The following is a 23,630-nucleotide window of genomic DNA, read 5'->3' as shown; positions in this document are numbered from 1 at the left end:
ACATGATATGGTTTGGATTCGTGTACCCACCCAAATCTCATGTTGAATTGTAATCCCCAGTGCTGGAGGTGGGGCCTGGTGGGAGGTGACTGAATCATGGCAGTGGACTTCTCATGAATGGTTTGGCTCCATACCCCCTTGGAAATGTATAGTGAGTTCTCAAAAAATCTGGTTGTTTAAAAGTCTATGGCACCTCTGCCCTTGCTCTCTCTTCCTCCTGCTCTGGCCATACTCAGTGCTGGATCACCACTTTGCCTTCCACCGAAAGTAAAAGCTCCCTGAGCCTCCCTGGAAGCAGATGTTGCCATGCTTCCTGTACAACCTGTAGAATCCAGAGCTGTTAAACCTATTTTCTTTATAAATTGCCCAGTCTCTGGTATTTCTTTATAACAATGTGAGAATGGACTAGTACACTGAGTTATGTGCCTTTGATCAATGAAAATAGGAAAATGAACTGATTATCACTGGAGCAATGTAGCAAAGCTTTTCAATGCAAAGCTTGAAAGCTGGAGGATAAGGTGGGATACAGTAAAAGGGGTGCCTAGGGATAAAGAGATGAGGAACTCCTGAAGAGAGAATGGGAAAGAAATCCAAAAATGGTAAAAATGTGAAGGAGCTTCATTAAATAAACAGGGTTAGGTAATTCTTCAGATCAAATATATCTGACAGGTCCCAGTTTCTGGAATAAATTCTAAACTCATTAGTACCACAGGGAAGTTCCTCAACAGTTCGGCCCAACCTTATGCTTCATTTATACCACATAACTACTGTCCCCTATCCTATCGCTGCCCAAAGTGGACCACTCACCAATCCATACCTTGCACTTTTGCCACTCTGAGATTTTGCTAATGCTGTTTCATGCATGCATTCATTCAATAAATATTTATAGCAAGGTGCTGAATATACAAAAGCTTATAAATGGACAGTATCCCTGCGGAGTTCACAGTCCAGTTCCCTTAGCTTCCAGTATACAGTCTACACTGTGGCTCTGCCTGGTAGAATCCTACCTATCCTCCACATTCAGTTATTGCTGAAAGACACTCCAAAACCTCAGTCAAAATGAATAGTTCTCTCCTTGGTGCTCCCACAGGTTTGTATTTCATTTTGGCATTCATATCACACTGAAATGTTCTGTTTACTTACATATATTTCTATGAATGGATGGATCTGTGGATGTGTGAGTGTTTATCTTTCTCCAGACTATAATTTCCATTAGGGCACATTCATACTATTGTCACCTTTGAATTTCCCCCATCACACCTAACAGTGCTTTGCACATTCTTGATGCTCAATTAATATTTGCTGAATGTAAGTAATAGCATTAATTAATAATCACATAATAGGCTAAAATGCACTACTAAACACAAATATGAGACTCACCAAATCTAAGCCTATAAAACTCCAGTTTTAAAGTGTTTTCCCTGCAAAACACTGCTCCCATTCCCTCTGCACATATTCATGCTTTTTACTTGAATTGCAACAAGCCCAGTTCATCATGTCTGAGCTCTGCCCTAGGAATTCATTTCTAGCAAGCTATTTGAAGAGTGTGGTTGTAGGTGACACTGATGAAGTCTCAAAAGGCAGCCAGGTGTGGTCTCTGTGGTATATGCAAAGATAATGGCCAGAAGGCTGGGCCTATACCTGCTGCTTGTTGAAATTGAAGATTAGTTTGGAGATTGATGTCACCACCATGAAACCATCTAGCTTTCCAGAAGGCATGCTGGCTTTCTTGGTTGTGCTTTTCTTCTTGTATGTGAACACATCAACAGACTGATCCTGCTAAAGAAGCAGAACTAGTCAAGAACATTCAGGGACATTGGCAGTAACCAGTGCCTCCCTAATGCTGACTGGCAAAGGCTTCTCTCTTCATCAGACTTTGCGACATAGGTGTTGATTTTGCTCACATAGTAAGCAACCCCCGTAGCTCACACCTTGATTACATTCTGAACTACTCTCTTTAGAAGGTTGATGACTGTGATTTAAATTCGGCCTTTCCATTGCCAGTAACAACAATGCCAAGTCACAAGTGGGAAAACTTAGAGTCATTACCCTTGTAACCTCTAGCTACTAATACTTTGGATATCAATTAATAGAGTTTACTAAAAGATTAAATACCATTTCCACAGATTCCAGTCTATTCTTATTTCCCCATGTATTAATTAGTGTTCTATGGACTTTTAAAAATGTATTCCCACTCCAGGCTGGCCAAATTGATGACACACTTGTCTCTAACACACACCTTCAGGGGTCAGCCACACCATCACCACCTCCATGAAAATCTTCCTTCCTGTCATACTAGATGCCCAGTCTATGAACCACGCAGACAGGTCCTCACAGCTACTCATCCTACTTACCACAGTCAATGTAAACCCTACTGATTGAGCGGTTATTGCCACAAGTTCCTGAGGGCACAGGCTGCTAAGTCTTACTTTTTTTTTTTTAATAAAAATCTCTAAGACATACCCACTCCCTATACCATACCTACTTTTCACCAACAGAGAAACAGGCAGTTGCCAAATCTTATAAAGCAATGTTTCTTGGAGAAATTGCACAGTGATGAGAACCATGGGCTCTGAGGTCAGTACATGTGGCCTTCAAATGAAATTTTCTAATTATGTGACTTTGTGTAAGTTACTTAAGCTCTTTAAGCCTCGTTTTCCTTGTGTATAAAACAGGAATGGGAAAAACAATCTCTACCTTAAGAGCTTGCTGTGAGGATTGAATGAAAGACTGGTAAAGCGCTCTTCACAAATGATAATGAATATAAACTCACTACTGTTTCTGTGATTTGACATATTTCAAGGCTTTTTCCTTATGTTATTAATGCAGCAGACGAGACCACCAACAGCACGAAGCTTCTCCCAACTTCTGCAAGTCTTATTTAAGAAGTGAATCTAGGTGCGAATGGAAAACAATATTTTACTTTTCTAAACTCCACAGAGAGAAGGAGGGAGGTGGTTCAAGCAAGGAGAGAAGTCCGCTCCAGATGTGAAAAGGAATGGCAGACATATCTGTGACTAATTAACATATAGCCAAATGAAGAAGTCGTCTAATTATTACAATCAATGAAATCAGAGCACGATGAAAAGGTTTTCAGAATAAAGCTTCAGTTCACTATTATAGGAGCTCTTGCTTTTACAATTTGCCTGCTTTCAAAAAACAAACAAACAAACAAAAACAAAAAAAAAACATTACTCTTCCCCTTTCCCCCCAAATCACTGTTACTATAATTTGTCATGTTCATCCAAAACCAGCTATGTTGGGGATGATCAAGAATATCACACTGGCTGTCGGAGAGCAGGTCAAGTGGGTCATGCCACAGTGTTTGGAGAAGTGATCAGAAGAGAGCAGAGGAATCAATTCGCCACCTTTTTCAAGGTAAGTATATCAATATGAAGGATCACATTAACACAGAGAGAAATACACTAGCCCAAACTGCTATGCCAAAAAGTGGCAGTAAAATCCCTGACTTAAAATGACACTGCAATAAAACTGAAAAGTTAATGTCACCAACCTAACTCCGACTCTCTACCACCTCTCTGTAATGAAGTAGGTCTCAAAGAGTAAATTCCTCGCATACTCTCTGGCTCAACTCTAATCTATAATGGGTTCAATATGAATATCCTGATTTTTGCTCCTACTGTACAAGCCTAAGCAAGCCAGAGATAGAGTGAGTTTGTGTGATCCCAGGCAGCAACGATCCCATCCTTTCTTCAGATGCCTGTAAATGACAGTGACTGTAAGACCAGTTGTGTGGGTAATTAACAAATTAGCAAATTATCAGTTTCTACTTTCACATTTCACATTTTGCCCCCTAACCTGATCCTGAAGGAAGCAAGTCCTAAGGATTGCTCCATGGATTTTTATGTGAAATATTTTCTCTTCATAAAGCTCATCTTTAGTTTTATTACTTTCTGGCCATGAAAATACTGCTGCTGCTTAACACAGTACTATTTTTGTCAATCAAGAACTTCCCAGAGGAGCGTGTCTTAATATAGCAGTGTTCCATTCTGTATCGATACATGATTGTTTAAAGTGGCTATATCTTTATTGCATGATTGATGGTTACCTTGGAAAGTGTTGGGTGCATCCATTTCTGCAAACTCGCTGAGTTTAGCACCCAGTTGAGGTATGTTCTGCAGAAAATACGATTCCTGTACCCTGTTCTTTTTTCTTTTTTTTTTTTTTTTGAGACGGAGTCTCGCTCTGTCTCCCAGGCTGGAGTGCAGTGGCCGGATCTCAGCTCACTGCAAGCTCCGCCTCCCGGGTTTACGCCATTCTCCTGCCTCAGCCTCCCGAGTAGCTGGAACTACAGGCGCCCGCCACCGCGCCCGGCTAGTTTTTTTTGTATTTTTTAGTGGAGACGGGGTTTCACCATGTTAGCCAGGATAGTCTCGATCTCCTGACCTCGTGACCCGCCCGTCTCGGCCTCTCAAAGTGCAGGGATTACAGGCTTGAGCCACCGCGCCCGGCCTGTACCCTGTTCTTAATCCTTGCTTCAATGACCTTTTAAAAAAAATCCACCTATTTGATGTTTCAATAAATGTTTAAATGTAAATCAAGGATTTGTTATAGTAATATTTCTTGTAGAATTTTCAATTTTCTTTGTTACACATTGGGTTGTTGTTTCTATGCAAAGCCCATGATTCAAATTAGAATGACTGTCATTTCAATTTCTTTTATAAGGATTTTCACTTTGACATGGCATCTGGCAAGCAGCTCCTAAGTGTATATTTCACTAAAATGTCTGGGGTGGGGTGGGAGCAGGAAGGGAGTCGACTATGGGGGATTGAGGGGGAGGCGAGTAGAAAGAGTGGAGGATGAAGAAGAAGAACAGAATTCCAGATCCTGGGAGGAATTTCCTGAACTACACTGAGAAAAAAAAAAACAAAACCTCTTTACTGTGAAAACAGTAAAATCAGTAGAGATTCAAGTTAACTCCTTGTCCCCTCACAGTCTCTGTCCCCTGGTTCAAAAACAGAATGTCTGCAAAAGCTAGAAAAGGAAACCTTTACCCACAACTATGTGGCTGTTGCCTTTTGAGCAACGGGGCTGCTGGTCCCCACGCCCCACTGCTATCGCTGCCTCATGTACCTGTCTAGACAGAGCCCGAAACTTCCAAAAAGTTATTGGCAGGAAATCAACTGTAATGATATCATGACAACAATCATTGAAGTGGTTACACAACTGAAGGTAAATGTCAAACATTTATCATGATAGAAAAGATATATAATAGTGTAAAAGAATGCATAATGGTCTTGGAGTAAGATTATTATAAATTTCTCATCTCACACTCAGCTTTCTTTAAAAGCTGTCGTTTCATTTTTTACTTCTTCTCAGTTATGTAAAAATAGTTTAGGACTAGGAAATCTGTTAATGTAATATTAATACATCACAATATTGGGCCCAGTTTTAAAAGCTCCTGATTATTTTTAAGTTGTCTAAAAGATGTTTCATAGGATTACATATTCAATCCCAATAAAAACTCCTACAAAATTAGGAAAAGAAGGATGTTTTCCTTAATGCTTTTCCTTAATATAGTCATGGAAACTATGTTAAACTGATAGCCAGCAGCAGGATAATTGCAACAATACTTTCAGTATTTCCATTAAAATTGGGAAAATACAAGAATACCTAGTTGTCATTATTATTTAACATGGCTATGTAAATTCTAGCCAATGCAATAACACTAGAAGAAAGAAATAAGAGCTATAATTCCTGCAAAGGAGGAGATGAGAGTATCATGTGTGTGCAATTTTATAACAATAGAGCTTTACCTTATATCACATACTAAAATAAATTTAGACAGATTAGAAAGTTACATGTAAAAGTGAAACCAAAATATTAATGGGAGATATGGGTGAAAATTAATGGATTTTGCACTAGAGAAAAGATTTGTAAAGATAAAAGCAAACACAAAAGAAGATCTGTTTTCTCTAATTAAATAAAGAAAACTAAAAGGCTAATGACAAATTGAGCAAATTTTGTTTAATGGCTGTGACAGTAAAAAAAAGTTGTAGTTCTTGTTATTTAAAGAAGTTTTTTAAATTATGACAAGAACAACCACGTCTCTACAGAATGGCAAGGAAATGAACTAATAATTTAACATAAGGTCTTCACACTGAGAATCACTTCACAATCATAAAGTTATGTATAACATCATAAATATTAGTCAGATGTTCTGTGTGATTACTGTGTGGCAGGCATTATATGAGGCCCTTTACATACTGCTTCATTGATTCCTCACAATAGCCTTAATAAGTAATATTACACCCATTTTATAGATGAGGCAATTCAGGTTTACAAAAACTCAACTTATTCAAGTAAACAGTAAAGAAAGAATTGACAATTCTGTCTGAGACTGCACCCTCTCTATTTCTCCAGTTTGAAAGAAATAGCTAAAACATTACTGAAAAGGTGGAAAATACAAGAATTTTAAACTTCTGGACATCTAAAAATACTCATAAAATTCTCTCGTAAGTTACATTCTTATGCTTGGGAAAATATTTGCAACGTGTATGAAATAATAATTGTTTTCTTTAATCCATTGAGAGCTCTTGCAAAGCAACATGATGTGGTCTAAGACCAGTAGAAAAAAGAAGCAAGTACCATGAACAGGCAATACATAAAAAGCCACAAATATAAAACTATGTGAACTGGTAATCTAAGAAATATAATTCAAAGAATGATGAAATGCCACTTCTCAAACATGACATTTTCAAATGATAAAAAAATAATTATTAGTAACATGGGTAAGATTTCAGGCCAATAAGGATATGCTTAAATTAATTATGGTATTAACTTGAGACTAAATATGTATTAGTATTAAAATCATTTTTCGGAAGGGAAGGAGAATGGGAAAATGTTGGTTAAAGGGTATAAAATTTCAATTAGACAGGATGAATAAGTTCTGGGATCTATTATACAGCATGGGAACTACAGTTAATAATAATGTGTTGTATACTTGAAAATTGCCAAGAGATTGTATCTCAAATGTTCTCATCATTACAATGTAAGTATGTGAGGTAATGGATAAGCTAGCTTGATTTAATCATCTCGCAATGTATACAAATATCAAAACATCACACTGTACACCAAAAATATATAGTTTTTATTTGTCAATTATATCTTAATAAAGCTAGGAGAAAATCATTTTTCAAATGACATCTGCTGACAAAAAAATAGCCTGACTCTTAACCATTTAGACTGTGATACTAGTTTTGTGTATTCTGACACATGAATGATTTTTAAAGAAATATAGCATAATCTCATAAATTGTAATATAGGCCACTTAAAATTATCAATCTGTTTCACTGTTCTCCAAATTTTCTCAATACAATGTGTTTGCTTTTTAACAGAAACAGTTTTCAAATTTTGTTATAAACATAATGGTTTACTCACTATCAGTAAAGACACTTAAAATCTATAAAGTTCTTGGCCAGGCACAGTGGCTCACACCTGTAATCCCAGCGCTTTGGGAGGCCCAGGCAGGTGGATCACCTGAGGTCAGAAGTTTGAGACCAGCCTGACAAACATGGTGAAACCGTCTCTACTAAAAATACAAAAATTAGCCAGGTGTGGTGGTGGCACCTGTAGTCCCAGCTACTTGGGAGGCTGAGGCAGGAGAATCGCTTGAACCTTGGAGGTAAAAGTTGCAGTGAGCCGAGATCACGCCAATGCACTCCAGCCTGGGCAACAGAGTGAGACTCTATCTCAAAAAAAAAAAAAAAAAAAAAAATCTATAAAGTTATCTAGAATTTTACAAAGTAACTTCATAAGTATTATCCCATTTAATTCATACCACAGCTCTGTGAGGTAGATATTGGCACCACTATACAGAAACTTTTCTTAAAGTGATCACATTTCTCTATATCTTGCAAGGACCAGGCAGAGGGAAGGGTCACTCTAGTTATAAGAATAAAGGAATCCTTAAAAACAAAACTTTTTATTATGAACATGTCCAAAATGGTCAGTGATAAAACACTTCACCTTGAAAAATCTTTTGTTGGCCTAAATGCTAATTGCTGCATGTTAAGTTTTCATGGTTTGTATAGGCTTCAAATTAGCATCTTACTTGTCCTTTAATAAGCATTGTATTCTACATGGAAGTTAATTCAGAGGCCCCCAACCCACATACTTGGAAAAAAAGTACTTTTCAAGAGTAAGTTTTGTAAAGCTGCCCTGTCTCCCCCATGAGACTACGTATTCTTGAGTTAAACAGTCAATTTGAAATAAACAATAACACCATGATCTGTAAAAATGAACAAACAAAATTTGTGATACGTTAATTCTTTTATTCTTATGTGACCACTTGAAGTTTTTATTTGTGTTGAAAAATTAAAACAGTGAAACAATACAAACTGCAAGGTGCAATACTTGAGTTTGGTAAATGCAAATTCTATTTTGCAGATGAAATATTTTTACTAAATTTTAATAATTTAAAATGTATTTCTTTAATTATTAATTGCTTTAAAACTAAAGAAGGAATGAGGACAATAATAATTACTGTGTATTATTACATGACTATTACTTAAAGTAAATTTTCATATAAAAGTGAAGGTATTAAAAAATGATGCATTTTAGGTATCAAATGCAGTAGGTATATCTCTAGTCTTATTATAGAGTTACGTTATACCCTAGGGGAAAAACATCTTTAAATTTGTCCAATCTGTGCATTACAACTTTGCTAAATAAAGAATACGTGCCAATCGTTTTCCTTATCTTTCTGACACGTTCCAAATCAAGGGGGTCTTATTTGTTTGCATTTTTAACTTTATGGAAATGTAACAGTAAGATTTTAGACAGCATCAGACCATTTATTTCAATTAGAAGCAGTAATGAAATCTCTTTAAACTATTAGATGTCACTTAGTCTTTATGTAAGACAGATTGTATGTTTAATTCTTTTTGGCGTGATCCACAGTTATTGGCCCTTAATAGTTTTTATATTGACTGAAAATGGGGACTCCCTCACTACTCCTCTCAGGCTTCCCTAAGTCCAAACCAGTGGCTGATCTGAAAGAACATTTTTTCATAAACTTAGAAAATCACTGATAAAAACCTTTCAACTCAATACTAGTAGTATTAATAGTAATAACAAGCTTTTCCCATAGCCAGAAATGCTATGTTGTTTCTAGTTTTGCACACGCTATAACCTTAAGAAGCTGTGTGCCATCAATTATGGTTCCCAGTGTACTTTATTCCACCCTGGACAGTGTTCTTTCAGCTTCAGGGTGTCTTCACCTCAGGATAGGCCTTCTTTATTTCTGGGACCAACCCTGATCAAGTCCATGTCATCTGACTCACCTTACTTCAGGAAAATTAGTTTCAGAACATATTTCTGATGAATCTGAGCACTTGAACAGAATCTGAAGAGAATTGCATGTTTATCCATTTATAGAGTTCTGATTTCTATCTTATTTTTCATGGGTATGCCTTAGATAACTACTGAAGAGCAGACAAAGTTCATGAGGGCAGCCTTAATATTGCCACCCCTGCCTTTAGCACCTTTTTTTCACTCAAGAGTGGGGAGGAAAGAATGAGCACAGCTATGATTACATTATGATTTGATAAGGTGGTAGACAGTAGAGGGCTTTCTAAGAACAGAAGGACCAGCAAATGAAGAGCCCTAAAAACACCATTACACTCTCCAAATCCTGATTATTCCATCGAGTGCCGCACAGTTTACTGACATCCATGCACGATTTACCTAATTCTTCCCTTTTTGGGTCACAGACACCTTTACACTAAAATTCCATCTAGAGAGACCATGACAGGTACCTTGCTCTTTGCAAATACATGGGGAATTGACTTTTGTGTTTTGAAAAGCCTTTTGGAGGAATTTGCATATTTACAAACATGGATACCCACTAAGAGCATTTTTTAAGTGTTTTAAACTAGGGAAAAGGAGTATAAATATCATAAAATCTGAAAACCATTCTATAAGTCATACCAAAAAAAACTCATTATTTTGTTGCCAAGATTACATTTTCCATTTCATACTTTACTGAATGTCATCACTCTTAACTGCCTGATTTGACTCCAAATTACTTTAGGTGTTTACCCCAAACCAGATCTATCTGATAAGAATGAAGGCTTGCCACCACTGAAGATACTCCAAAGAATGTTCTGAGACACAGAGCTCTAGAAATGTTCTGAGAAACAGCAACACAGAAACAGCAACACTGTGATCTTCCAAGTGACTGTTTTCAAGATTACTACCTAATTTTGAATATCTAAATTTTGAAACGTTTATATTTTTAAAAATCATTTTTGTTATTCCATCCTCCAGTACATAGGAATAACTGGGTATCATTTCCACCAAAAATCTACCACCGATTTATCATCAAACACCCCTATCATTAGGAATAAGACCTGGGTCAGCAGACCCTTCTGTACACAGCTGACACATGGCCACTATGACGGAGACTGAGATGTCCAAGCAAACCCACGTACAGAGGAGCTACCACAGGTGAGTGCTTACAGCCAGGCTGTTCATCTGGCAAATGTTTCTTTTTCGCTCAACACCTGTTAGTAAAGAACACCAGAAGCAGGTTACTTTCAATTGGAAGGCCAGCAACAGCTTCACAGTCCCACCTCAGGTACCTCACCTCTCCAAGGGGCCTTGATTGCCCTTCTCTTCCACAAGACATCATTGCTGTCTATTACATTGATGACATTATGCTGTTTGGATCTAGTGACTGAAATGAAGCAGTTACTTTAGACTTACTTTGCATGTCAGAAGGTGGAAAATAAATCTGACAAAAAATCAGGGACTTTCTACCTCAGCGAAAACTGCAGGGGTCCAGTGACGTGGGGCAAATCAAGATATCCCTTCTAAGATGAAGAATAAGGTGTTACATATGGCTTTTCCTACAACCAAGAAGGATGCACAATATCCAGTGAGCCTCTTTGAATTTTGAAAGCAACATATTCCTCATTTGGGTGTGCTACAAAAACCTATTTGCTGAGTGACCCCAAAGCTGCTAATTTTGACTGGAGCCAGAAAAAAAGAAGGTTCTGCAGCAGGTCCAGGCTGTCGTGCAAGCTGCTCTGCCACTTGGGCCATATGATCCAGCAGATCCAAAGGTACTTGAAGTAACAGTGGCAGACATGGATGCTGTTTAAAGCCTTTGCTGGGCCTTAGAGCTGACTCACAGTGCAGGCCTCTAGGGTTTTTGTGCAAGACCCTGACAGCACCTTAATCTTGGACTTAAAGCCTCCAGAACTGTAAAGAATACATTTCTATTGTTTTAAACACCTAGTTTGTGGAACTTTTTATGGCAGTTCTAGGATACATAGAAATGTCGATCTAATAAGTTCATGAGTGTTAGCTCATCTCATCTCCATAACAACCCTATGTGGCAGTCACTAGTTTTGCCCATATTTCACAGAGGAGCAAACAGTGACCTAGTATGGAGCAGAGCTGGGACTTGAACTGTGATATCTGGTTCTGAGCCTGTTGCGCTGAACCACTACACTACAGTGTCAGCGGAAAGCAGTACCATTCTTACTTAAATGAATTCCATGGGCTCCCATAGCTCACAGAAGCCATGTTTTCTTAGTCTGGGAGATGGGCACTGATATGGTTCTCAGCACATTGTTCTTGAGGACAGGTATTAAGCATAGAAGAGTAGGTGACTTGGTGTATGATTTGAGGAATGCCTATAATACCTCTTAATAACTAATATTTCACAGTAACTTATTTATTTTGTTAATGGTGGTCAGCCATCTAGTCCGGCCTGGGCTTGCATGAGCCTGAGAATCAGCACCTCCTTCAATTTTGTGTCCTTGGTGTCATCTCACTTGCTTCACCCCAGTCCTGGCCATGCTGCAGAAAGAGGTCTTCTTTTAAAATGTCCTACAGGAGTAGCATTTTCATTCCCAGCTCTTCTTCACTAACCCTTGAGGAATAAACATTTTGATTTGAAATTTCATCATTCATTACCTTTACTTGAGTTTTAATCAGAGTTGATTTCTTTAACATTTGAAATAAACACAAGTGCAATATTCTCCAATCCTTCATGTTTGCAGAAATAACATTCAACTTTGATATGGTGCAACTACTACATGTCAGGCATTGGATTAGGCCTCCACATACAAGCAGAGACCATGTCTGTCTAGTTCCTTGCAATCCTGATCTTAAAGCCTAGCACATGGCATGTGCTCAGTATTTGTTAAGTGGAAGGACGGATGGATAGATGGATAAAAGGAGGAATAGATGGATGGATAAAAGGAAGGATAGATGAATGGAGAGATGGATGGGTAAACGAAAGGATGGATGGATGAATGGATGGATGGATAAATGGAAGGAAGAATGGATGGATGAATAAATGGATGGATGGATGGATGGATGGGAGACAAATGGATAAATGGAAGAACGGATGGATAGATTAATAAATCGATGGATGGATGAGTGGACAGGCAGTTGGTTGATGGTCCACTTATATGGAAACTCCACAGGCAGTAAACAGTGAGGAGAACACAAAGGCAGATGTTCCCACACCATCAAAGCTCTTGTCTCCTTCCGGCCCCCACTTTTTTCCACAGTGTTCCAATCAGCCACTGAAAACAAAACAAAACAAAACAAAAAAACCTAGAAGGATATAGGTTGAGGACATTTGAGGACACTGATTGAGTCGGAGACAGTTGAAGTTTTTCAGCTTCCAATCTGTCCCTAGTAATGTCATGAAGGCAGAAGGAATTCTTGGGAGGAAGAATATTTATTGTCATTTCAGCTTCTGCCAACACGCAAGGCAAAACTCCAAAGGACACAAGCACATCTTTGCCAATCTCTCTCTCTCCTTTCTAAATATTTTACCCTGGCCCCAGTGACAGAAACCTTCCTACTACCTCTGTCTCTCCAAATCCCTTCATTCCAGGCCATCTCTCCAGAATATCCATAAATAGCCTTAGTATGTGATTCTTGTTACTTCATAAAAGTCACACTAAGGGTATGAATGAAGATGAACACTCCTACAAAACTATTAAATAATGCTATACTAACTCAAACAATTTTAATTGGTAGATGTGGCAAGGAGCAACTTTTCAGTGAAAAAACGTAGACGCCTCCCCCACACGATTTACCCTAGAGCCTGCCTTTTGCTTTGACAGATATATTTACAGCCCCATACCCTTCACATCTGCCACAGTCCCATAAGCACTGCCAGACATGATGGAATTCAACAAAATGTCATGCACAAATATGTGAATGGTGAGCGTTCCTTCTGTGTGTGCGTACTTAGAATCCTATACATTCCATCATGTAATGTTTATGACCATATCTAAACATGATATGATGGAATGATAGGATTCCACTAGATCACAACATCGAACATTTCTATATTAATACAATGTTCTCCTTAAACCTCTAATCCTTCCATCTCCTCCCTCACTGGTACCACTCAGTCAGAAAGAGAAATGAGAGCTCTTTGGTGTAATGACTCCAAAGGTCCCAGTCTCCTGACCCCTTCTTCTTCCCTCCCCTTGACCTGGAAGAGAAGCTCCCCGCCCACTGGAAGCAGAAGTGAATGCTCCCTTCACTTACGTGCCCTGGGCACAATTCCCTTGCACCTCCTCCAGGACCCTGGTCTCCTGGGATGTCCCCCAACATCTCCTTTTCTCTGGCTACTTACCATTAACACTCAGACATACTCCATTCCATTGTTCATTCTCTCATCCTAAACACAAACAAACCCACAAAACCCTTCCCTTGACACAAAGTCTCCCTTCTTCCTCTAGCTGTAACCTTAGTTCTGTCTTCTCATCAAACTTGGTTTCAAAGTTGTGGGTCATCCCTGTCTGTACCCACTGGCCCCATCATCCAAATCTGCCGTGGCAAAGGTAACCGATGGCATGGTTACCACTTCCCATGAAGTGATTCTGTTCTTGTCCTACCTGACCATTATCTGCCTTCCTGACCTGTCCCTCCTCCTTGAAACATCACTGCTTCCAGTGGCTTCCAGAACACCACTTCCTCTTGCTTTCCACCTACCCTCTGCTTACCCTTGTCAGTCTCTCCACACTATTTACCCTAGAGCTTCCCTTTTGCTTTGACAAGTCTGCTGGAAAATAAAATATACTTACAGCCTCCCTTAGAGCTTCCTCTTCCTCTACACGTGTCTGAAATTCTGCTCTTCCCCAGGGCTCCTCCCTCTACTGCTCATCTGTAGTCACAGCTGCAGTGTGCTGTGTGTGATGCAGGGACATTCCACAGGTATCTCACACTCCATATGTTTCAACCTGAAGGCAATATCTTTCTCGCCCAAACTCGCTGTTCTCCTGGGTCTCCTACATCACAGCACAATCCTAAACCAGGAATCTGCATGTCATTCCAACCCCTCTCCCCTCCCACCCTGTCATCCAAACAATCACTTAAGTTGTGTCAAGTCTACTTCCATTGCTCCTTCCCTACTGTCATAAGTGGCCCATGCCACCAGCATCTCTCTCCTGACACTACAACGATCTCCTAAGTGTTTGGCTTGCCTCTGGTCAGGATGTGTCAATAGCTCCCTTCTGCTCACAAGATATACTCCAAATTCTTTAACGTGACTTCTAGGCCACCCAAGACTGGCCGCGGCCTGCCTCTCCATCTCCTGCCACTTTCTCCAGGCATTCAGTGCTCTAACCAGACAGAATTCCTTGCCATTCTTGTTGATGCTAAACTTCCTCCCCTTCCTGGCCTTTGCACACACTGTTCTCTGCTGAGAACACTCTTCCCCTTAAGACCCTGCTCCTCTTCAGGCTAAATCTGCTCAACCGTCAGTACTCAGGCCATGGGTCAGTTCTGGAAAAACTGCGATGGTGCCCAATCCCTGCAAACTGGGTTGGATACACCTGTTCATGGTATCATATACTTCTCATCAAATCAATCATCACACATTATCATCATTGTTCATTCCATTTTAAGTCTTCCCTACTGGATGCTAAGTTCCCAGAGGGCAGAGCTTTCACATCCTCCCAACCACAGCAACCTAGAGTCCAGCAGAAGGCCTGACATAGAGAAGCTTGGTAAAAAATTATTTTATCTCCATTTCACAAAGGTAGAAATCACAGCAGTCAGAGAAGCTACATACAGGGCAGAAGAGGAAATCTTCCAATGATGTTTAATTTCAAGCCTGGTGCTCTCTCTAAGCTCCTGTTTTTCCAAAGCTATAGACTTCCCTTTGGAAAACACAAGAAAATTTACTTTTTATTTACGTTTTAACTCACTGATCCCTAAATCGCATAACCTTGACCATTACTGGATCAAATCCTACAATCCTTTCAGGTGATTCTTGGGAAGACCCCTCAACTGACTTTCCTCTGTAAGAGACTCACTCTCCCTATCTCAATAATCTTTGGCATAAGTCACTTTCAAGCCATCTAAAAATCTCAGCAAAATACAAAATCACAGGCATCATCGATGCAAATGACTGCAAAGGAGATTGAAGCCCACTCCACCAAGCAGAATTCCAAATGCACATCAAAAATGCTACATATTCTGGCCAGTGTGGTGGCTCACTCTTGTAATCCCAGCACTCTGGGAAGCCAAGGCGGCTGGATCACCTGAGGCCAGGAGTTCAAGATGAGCCTGGTCAACATGGCGAAACCTAGTCTCTACTAAAAATACGAAAATTAGCTGGGCGTGGTGGCGGGTACCTGTAATCCCAGGTATTACTTGGGAGGCTGAGGCAGGAGAATCGCTTGAACCCAGGAGGCAGAAGTTGTAGTGAGCCGAGACCTAGCACTGCACTCCATCCTGGGCAACAGAGTGAGACTCCATCTCAAACAAACAAACAAAATGCTACACATTTTGATCATGACAAAGCCAAGAAAAGTGGAGAAATTAGAATGTGGATCACATAAGAAAAGAAAAAGTCCTAGCACTGTTCATGAAGAAACTAGCTACATCAGAAAACAAATTCTTCAATAATTTAAAATCCAAAACTTAAGAGGCAATGCACACATAAGCAACAAATCCAGAATGATCAACATGATCTGGTACTAAACATGTGTAGGCTCAGCTTGCTATATATGTATATTAATTATATGGGTACATTAATTATATGTTAATGCCTATTTCAGTGTGTGTTACTCTTTCTTACAATAAAGTTTGTCAGCGCCAGTTTTTTTGTGGTCCCCAACTCAAGGATCAGTGAAGGAGATAATGAAAACACTTCTGTTTCTATTTTATTCTTCCATCGGTTTGAGGAGAATTAAATATGTATAGAAAGTGAATAGGAGCATATCTTTGTTATCAAGCATTATTGCTATGGGATTTATTTTAAAGCAAAGTTGACTGAAGTAATTATTTACATGGAAAGTAAATAGTATCGCAATGCAACTTGGCATTTTCTTATGTAAACTGCACTTATGCAAATGCACTACCATATTACCCACTGATCAAGGCAGGAGTCCACATTTCAAAGCCTATGCGCTGACGTTTCATCCCCTCAACATCCTTTCCAGCCTCTAAGTTTGATATGTAGGTCTGTCTTTGGCTCTTTAAGAATCAGAACTAAACTGTCAATTCAAGCGTACCCTTCTCACCTCCAGCCCACAGTGTCCCTGCTCTCCCCACCCCATTACACAGCACTTTTCCTGAAGAATAAGTAAGCTCTAGTGACACACTTTGCTTTCTGCATTCTTTTCTTGCCAGGACTTGAACTATGCCCTCACCAAGTGCCCAGGTACTCACATTCTCTCAGACTAAGCCCACCTTACTTCCTGGGATGCTAATAACAAACATCTAACTGGGCTTTGATCTCCTTTGACCTGCTGTGTCCACGACCAAGCCTTCATACTCATGACCAGATCTCTCTGTTCACACTAGACACACACAGAACTCCTACATACAGGCAACTGCCTGGGAAAAGTGTTCTCTCCTTTCCTGTTTTGCGCACACATCAGTGGCACAGTCAGAGTGGTTAACCAGAACACGTGTTTAATTTGAAGCACTCTGTCCTCCTAACCTGCCTTCTTTGTATCCTTCTTTAAAAAAACCAATTGACATGGTCAAGCAGGTTATCTGAATTGCCTATGGTACCTGCAAGGTAGTAGATAATATTAAACCCCTTATTCCCATCTACCTTAGGTATTGTTATATACTCTTTACAAAGCTTTCCCTTGAACTTCCTTAAGTCCAGGCATTACGGCCTTTACTTAAGATTCTACAGCAATACTACCAGGGCCCAAGATGCCCACACAACACTGAGATTAACCACATTTCCTGTTAGGGAGTTGGGTTTATGTGGCCCACCAGCTGAGTATCTTTGCCATCATTTTCTCTCTGGGCTCTTCTAAGTCTTGATTTTTAAGCTGAGGTGCTCATACTCCTGTGCACCTTCCGCAACCCTGAGGGTTACCGGTGCTATCTAGTTCTCTATCAAGTCGGGACCCTCTACTCTGACAGCCGCCCAAACTAGAAACCTAAACGGAACAGATTCGCAGCCAGAAGCAGAGCTCTGGTGTGAAGTACAATTTTCTGTTAATTACCCAGCTCCCACTCCACATTTCCGAACTTCCAGGTTCCTTTCCTGAGGCCCCCTGTGCAGAGGATTCCCCTTTAGTTCACTTGTGCTCGATTCTCCTCTCCCAAATGCAGGTTCACTCACACTTACTGGAAGTCACAGTTGTACCTGCTTCATCTTATCTGGCTTAATAAACCAAACTGGTGACAGCACAGACCTCTGAAGCACATCTTGTGACTCGATTATCTCCCATGTCCTTAGCACCTTATTGCCTCCAGTATACCTGAGTTTAGGAAATCGTCTCAGGTGGACTGACACGTGCTTCCTTCACTTTTCCCCTTAAAATGCTCATGTGAATGGTAACGCTTCTCAAATTTGCAGCAGCGCTGGAATTTTTTGTGGAATTGAGAAAGGCAGGGCCTGACTTCCCACTCTCTGAAGAGTTCACCGATCTCCCTTGGGAGTTTCTCAAGACTCAAAACAGGAAAAGAAAGAGAGAAAGGAAGGTAGAAAGCAATGTAGGTATTAACCATTTGTCTGGTACTCTTCAAACCCAGAACTATTACAGAGGGCATTAGGAATTCCCCTTGGCTACCAGGAGAAGCAGCGCGAGTCCGATTCCTGACAGGCAAGCACCAGAGACGATGTGGAGTTTTGGTCGTTAGTTTAGAGATAACAACTGGATGCGTGGGCTTGTCTTACCAACCACTGGAGACACCAGGAAGGAAGAAATAATGGGCTAATACAGAAAGAACATAGAAGAGGGTCCCAGATACCCAAAGCCTCCTGGCCTCTCCGTCGTCACCTGGAATGGGGTGCAAAGCCTTGGCACAGGCAGCTGGGTCCTGTCCCCTCCCGCCGCGCGCCCCAGGCCGCCCGGACGGCACCTCCTTACCTTGCGGGAGTACGGGGGCTTGCTCAGGTGGATACCGTCACGGACGAGCTTATCCCTGATCATGATCTTCAGCTTCAGTTTGGGGTAGCTCACCAGCTCCCTGCTGCGGGGGGCGACCGTGTGGCCGCGAGAGTCCCCGCGGGTGCCCTGGGCCGGGCCGCCGTACGGCTCCCCCCGGCGGCCGGTGGGGACGGTGTCGGCGGGCTGCCCGGGGGGCGCCGGCTGCGGCTCGAGCGTGAAGTAGAGGCCGGCGGCGTCCGCGTCCTGCTCCCGCAGCCGGCGCACGGCATCCAGGATACGGCGGCGGTGCGCGGGCGCCAGCACCCCGATGGCATCCAGGTCCGGGTCCCCAATCTGCTTGCACACCTCCAGGTCATCGTAGCCGTTATCCACGAAGGACTCCGCGTACTGCGGAAGCTTCAGCGCTTTCAGCCACTCGTAAACTATATTGGTGCACATGGTGGGACCGGGAACCCAGCCGCCGAACACCTTCCCTGCGCCCAAATGGCACAGGCGTCACCAGTTCTTGGAACTTTTAATCCTCTCCTCCAAGGGGAAAAAGGTATCGCAGTAAAGTTTTCCTTTTAAAGGAAAGGCTCGGGCCGGAGGCGGAAAGACATCTGAAGAAGCCTGAGGAAGGGAGAAGCGAACAAGCAGCAAAGTGAATTCCCCAAGCAGCCGCGGAGCTCACAGGCACTGGCTGCTGGGCTGGGCTAGCCGCTCCGCGCCGCCCCGCGCCGCCCCTGGATGCGCCGCCGCCGCTGCTGCCGCGGGGAGGAGCGCGCGACGGGCGCGGGAGGGGGTGGAGACGGGAGGGGCAGGGGCAAACCCCTCGGACCCGCGCCGGGTCAGCGCAGCGCAGGGCCGCCCGCGGGTTTTCCCAGCCGGGACGGTCCGGAGGCTGCGCGCCGCATCTCGCGCTCTGGCAGCTGCTGGCGCGCTCCGCGCCGCGAGGCGACTCCTCCGCCCAGACCAGCGGCTGCTGGAAGGGCCTCGTCTTCGCGAGTGTCAGTCACTGTAGTCCTCCCAGCGGGAACCCGGTGGCTTCTACGCTGCCGAGCTCCGCTGGCTGCCCTGAGTTGCTTTTCACATTTCTCTTTAATTTGACTCTTCTAGCCCGTGGAAGTCTCTGCGCTCACTTCTTCCCGACCCTGCCGGACTCCAGCTTGCGCGCCCGCTGGCAGCCCAAGGACAGTCCCGCCGCCCCACGGCGCTGGAGACGCTGCGGGGTTCAGTGTCCCTTCCTTCCGGATCCGCGTTTGAATCCCCCTTCCTCGGATCCCTTACGCAGCCCAGAGCCCGGCGATCTGGCTTCTTCCGTGGGCGGCCACTCTGTGACCCGAGCGGCGGCGCTTTGGCCCGAGGGTGGGCGCGACTTAGGGACGGCCAGCGTCCAGCCGGCGTGAGCGCAGCCCCTCCTCGCTGCAGCTGGGCACGTTGGGCGGCAGGAGAGGCTGCTGTGCTGCCTGGCTCTCCCTTTCTAAGCTCCCGGGTCTGCGAAAGTTTGGGGTGGGTTGTACTTTCTCTAGGTCGGTCTGTCCCACCTGGTACCCCACCCTACTTTCTGCCCGGCCCCTCACCCTTGTCGGCGCTATGCTTTCTCTCCGGGCCCCCCACCTTGTATATTGCACGGGCTCCCTGGGTGGTTTTGCTCCCAGGGACACTGCCATGCGTTCAGTCCTGGAGCCCGTGAATCCAAGCCTGTGCTCTCGCTCCCGCCCGTGGATTGCGTGAAAATCAATAGAGCACTACCCAGCTCGTGTTGGAAGGGACGCTCAGACATCTCCGCCCACGGCATTTTCCCTCTAGGAGGTAACAAAATCAACCGAGTTTCCCCATCATGCCAATGTCTGAGCAACCGCTTGGGAGTGGGGACTCGAGTGGCAGGTGGAATAGACCAACTGCCTGGGCCCCATTTTCCGGTGTCTGACCTCTTCTTGAGACTAAGGGAAGTGAGGGACCGCGGGGGCAGGTACTGCCTCCTCTCTTTTCGCAGAAGGGCGATTCAGCTTCGCACCTGAGCTGTTTAAGGACTGGATCTGACCCTTTTCCTGAAGATTGCCGGTGGGGCGTGCCAGTCTCTCGCCCGACCTTGGGAGGTGGACAAGGAGTGATTTCAGAGTCGTTTCCCGACCTGCTGTGTGTTTGGCCTTTGGGTGGGAGGTAGGGTGGGCCCTCTTACCCTAAACCAAGAGAGCTTAACCCCCTCTTGGGACACGAACCCTTTAAACAATCAGATGACAACTTCTGTCCTTTTGCCCAGGAAAATACCCGACCTAGGCGCACCCAAAACGTTCCCTACAGTTGCAGGGGGGTTCTGGTTTCCCAAACCGCGGGACTCACGAATCTCAAGAACAGCTGGCAGAAAGGACTGTCTGCTTGGGGGAAGGGGAGAGACCAACGCGGAGAGCCGTGGAGCTGCTTGTGGCCCCAGCCTTGGGTCACCCAGGACGCCCTTTCCGGAGCCGAGTTAAGGTCGCGGACCCTGGTAGGTGGCGAGGCTCCTGGGCGCTGGGATGCTAGAAGCGCGCAGCCCTCCCCGCCCCGCGCAGGCCGCCGCCTCTTCCTCTCCAAAGCGGACTCACAGTGCCCCCTGGCGTCCGCGCGGCCCCGTTTTAAGGCGTTGTCCCTGTCCCCAAACTCATTCTATTCACCGGAAGGAAGTGGACTTTGTGACTTTATACCGATTCCCCTTTTAAGTACAGACGTTTTTGTCACGTTTATCTTTATATTCCAATACTAACTCACAAGGATCTTTGATTTTTTTTTAAAGAAAATATTTCAGCAGTTTGAATGATGCTGCTAAGAAACAGAAATTATCAGCAAATATTTTTTGGAAAGTTACTCTATGCCAGGCATCTATTCACAGATCTATACACATGTGGTAAATAGTAATATGCCATATCTTACAGAAGAAGAAATTGAGACCTCAAAACTAATTCGCCCACGATCTCACTGTTCCCGATGGAGCAAGGGGTTCGAATTGTGGGGGGATAAATTTAGTATCAGCCTTCAGCCGTCCAACTACTCACCTTCGAATCACAGTCCCCCGCCTGTGCTGTGCTGTGCAACATGTGAGGGTAAAAAATGCGCAGGTTGTAAGAGGTGAGGTTTTTTGTTTGTTTGTTTTTGTTTGTTTGTGGGTTTTTGTTTGGTTTTGGACTGGAAAACTTAAAGCTCAAGAGTTTTTTTGTCTTTTTTTTCTTTCTTTCTCTCTCTCTCTCTCTCTCTCTCTCTCTCTCTCTCTCTCTCTCTCTCTCTCTCTCTCTCTCTCTGTTTTTCTTTAACAGAGTCTCTCTTTGTCGCCCAGGCTGGAGTGCAGTGGCGTGATCTCGGCTCACTGCAACCTTCGCCTCCTGGGTTCAAGTGATTCTCCTGCCTCAGCCACCTGAGTAGCTGGGACTACAGGCGCCTGCCACCACGCCCGGCTAATTTTTGTAATTTTAGTAGAAACGGGGTTTCGTCATGTTATCCAGGCTGGTCTGGATCTCCTGACCTCAGGTGATCCGCCCACCTCGGCCTCCCAAAGTGCTGGGATAACAGGCAAGAACCACCGCGGCCGGCCTAAAGCTCAGGAGTTTTATTGTGTTTTCTTTCCCAAGCTGTATGAAAAGTCCAACAGCACTGTTCTGTCGTTCTTTGCCTTCTTATATGTGACCTTTTCCCCTCTGGGGGCTTAAAAATATTCATCTTGTCTTATAAATCCTCAGTGAAGGCAATGAGTATTTTTATTTCCGTTTTACCATTAGGGATACTGGTTGGGGGAAGATGAATGACTTGCCCAAGGTCATATAGTAAATCAGGACACAGACAAGATCAAGCTTGCCCTGTCAAAGTGCTTCCCTGACAGGCAGCAGTGATCCTCCTTTATTTATGTGCAAAGTACTCTCCAATTAGGAAATTAAGCATCCTGGTGCTCTCTTTGGAAGGGAAGCCTTTTATAAATTCATCACTTGTTAATCAGTCATAAATAAAACCTACTCACTTTTGACCTCTAGAGGAAACCTGCTATCTGGAGATTTCACTAATCCGAGCTATGGAGACTTTTTTTCCCCCAGGTTTCCCTTCTATTTCTCTTGTACATTTCTATACTTACTCCAGTCCTCTTTGGGTGAACCATTGACGCACTGTATCTTTCCATTGCTTGCCTTAGCATATTGAACCTCTTAATAGATTTCATTCTAGAGGCTACTATGCTAAAATGTGTCTATCTCTGTGGAGACTAAAGGCTAAAGTTCAAAGTGACACTGGCAAGAATGATTGGCTAATTTTAAGATTTAGAACTGTAGCCTTTTAGAACTAGAGGCCACTGGAGATCATACCCAGCATCTAGATCTGCATGGAGGAAGCCAAGGCCCAGAGAGGTCAAGTTCCTTACCTAAAGTTACACAGCTAGTTTGTGACACAACTGGGACAAGAACCCAGATCTGCTTCCTCACATTGCTCTTTGCAATGTACTGCATTACCTCATTTTTGCTGCAAGCCCTTGGCCACTGTCAAAATCATTCATTTACTCATCAAATGTTTATTAAGTAGGCACTTCAGTGCCAGGCACTGAAGCAAAAAAAGAAGAGTTTTCCTTCATTAATTGGAACAGGAGACTTCAGCATTTTAAATATGTAGAGAATAAACTGACAGCTTTTTAAAATATGTTAGCTCCTGAATGGTAAAGGTTACAAAGATATAAAGCAGTGTTTTCTTCTATCTGTAATATTATCCAAATTCTGTGATCATAATATTAGCCAACATTTAAAATGAAACTGTATTTGAAATCCAGACAAAAATGTACTTTGAAAATGCAAGTGGCTACTCTGTTCCTAGTCACATCCTTAGAACACACAATTGATTCAGAAAACGTTGTCAACTACCTCTAATTTTGTGTTACTTTTGATTATCATTGCTTTGTTCGAGCTTTTTTCTGTATATAAAAATTTTCCAAATATTTGTCATGCTGATTATTATTTAATATGTTTGGGGTCACACTTATTTTGCAGAGGGGATGTCTTGCCTAATGAAAATCAATGGGAAAATAGGTTATGGAGAAAGTTCCTTTTTAGGCACCATTTTAGAACTGTTGTGCAATGGTAATCACTATGGCAAAATGCCTGTTGATCCTCTCCATGTAATTAATTAATGATAATTCTATTCAGGTTTTCAACTCTAAATATCAGAAAACAGCTTTTCTACTTGCTCAGTAACTTGATTTAAGGATATAGAGTGAAAAATAATTTGTTATAGAATTTTCTTGGTGCCGTGTAAGGTTTCAGACTATTTTAGAAGATAAAT

General features: G+C 42.7%; 1 protein-coding gene across 1 annotated transcript in view; it reads right to left on the bottom strand.

Annotated features, from left to right (window-relative positions):
* Positions 1-19,042, bottom strand: part of SAMD5 (sterile alpha motif domain containing 5) — a 67,842-nt gene extending 48,800 nt beyond the window's left edge. Inside the window, exon 1 of the mRNA XM_015137164.3 lies at positions 18,345-19,042. Coding sequence (XP_014992650.3) covers positions 18,345-18,803 — 459 coding nt within the window. The 5' untranslated portion in view covers positions 18,804-19,042. The remainder of the gene's footprint in view (positions 1-18,344) is intronic.
* Between the last annotated feature and the right edge of the window lie 4,588 nt (positions 19,043-23,630).

Source organism: Macaca mulatta, chromosome 4, assembly GCF_049350105.2.
Source record: "Macaca mulatta isolate MMU2019108-1 chromosome 4, T2T-MMU8v2.0, whole genome shotgun sequence".
NCBI lineage: Eukaryota > Metazoa > Chordata > Mammalia > Primates > Cercopithecidae > Macaca > Macaca mulatta.
The sequence above is the reverse complement of the archived record's forward strand: the minus strand, read 5'-3'. Positions and strand labels throughout refer to the sequence as shown.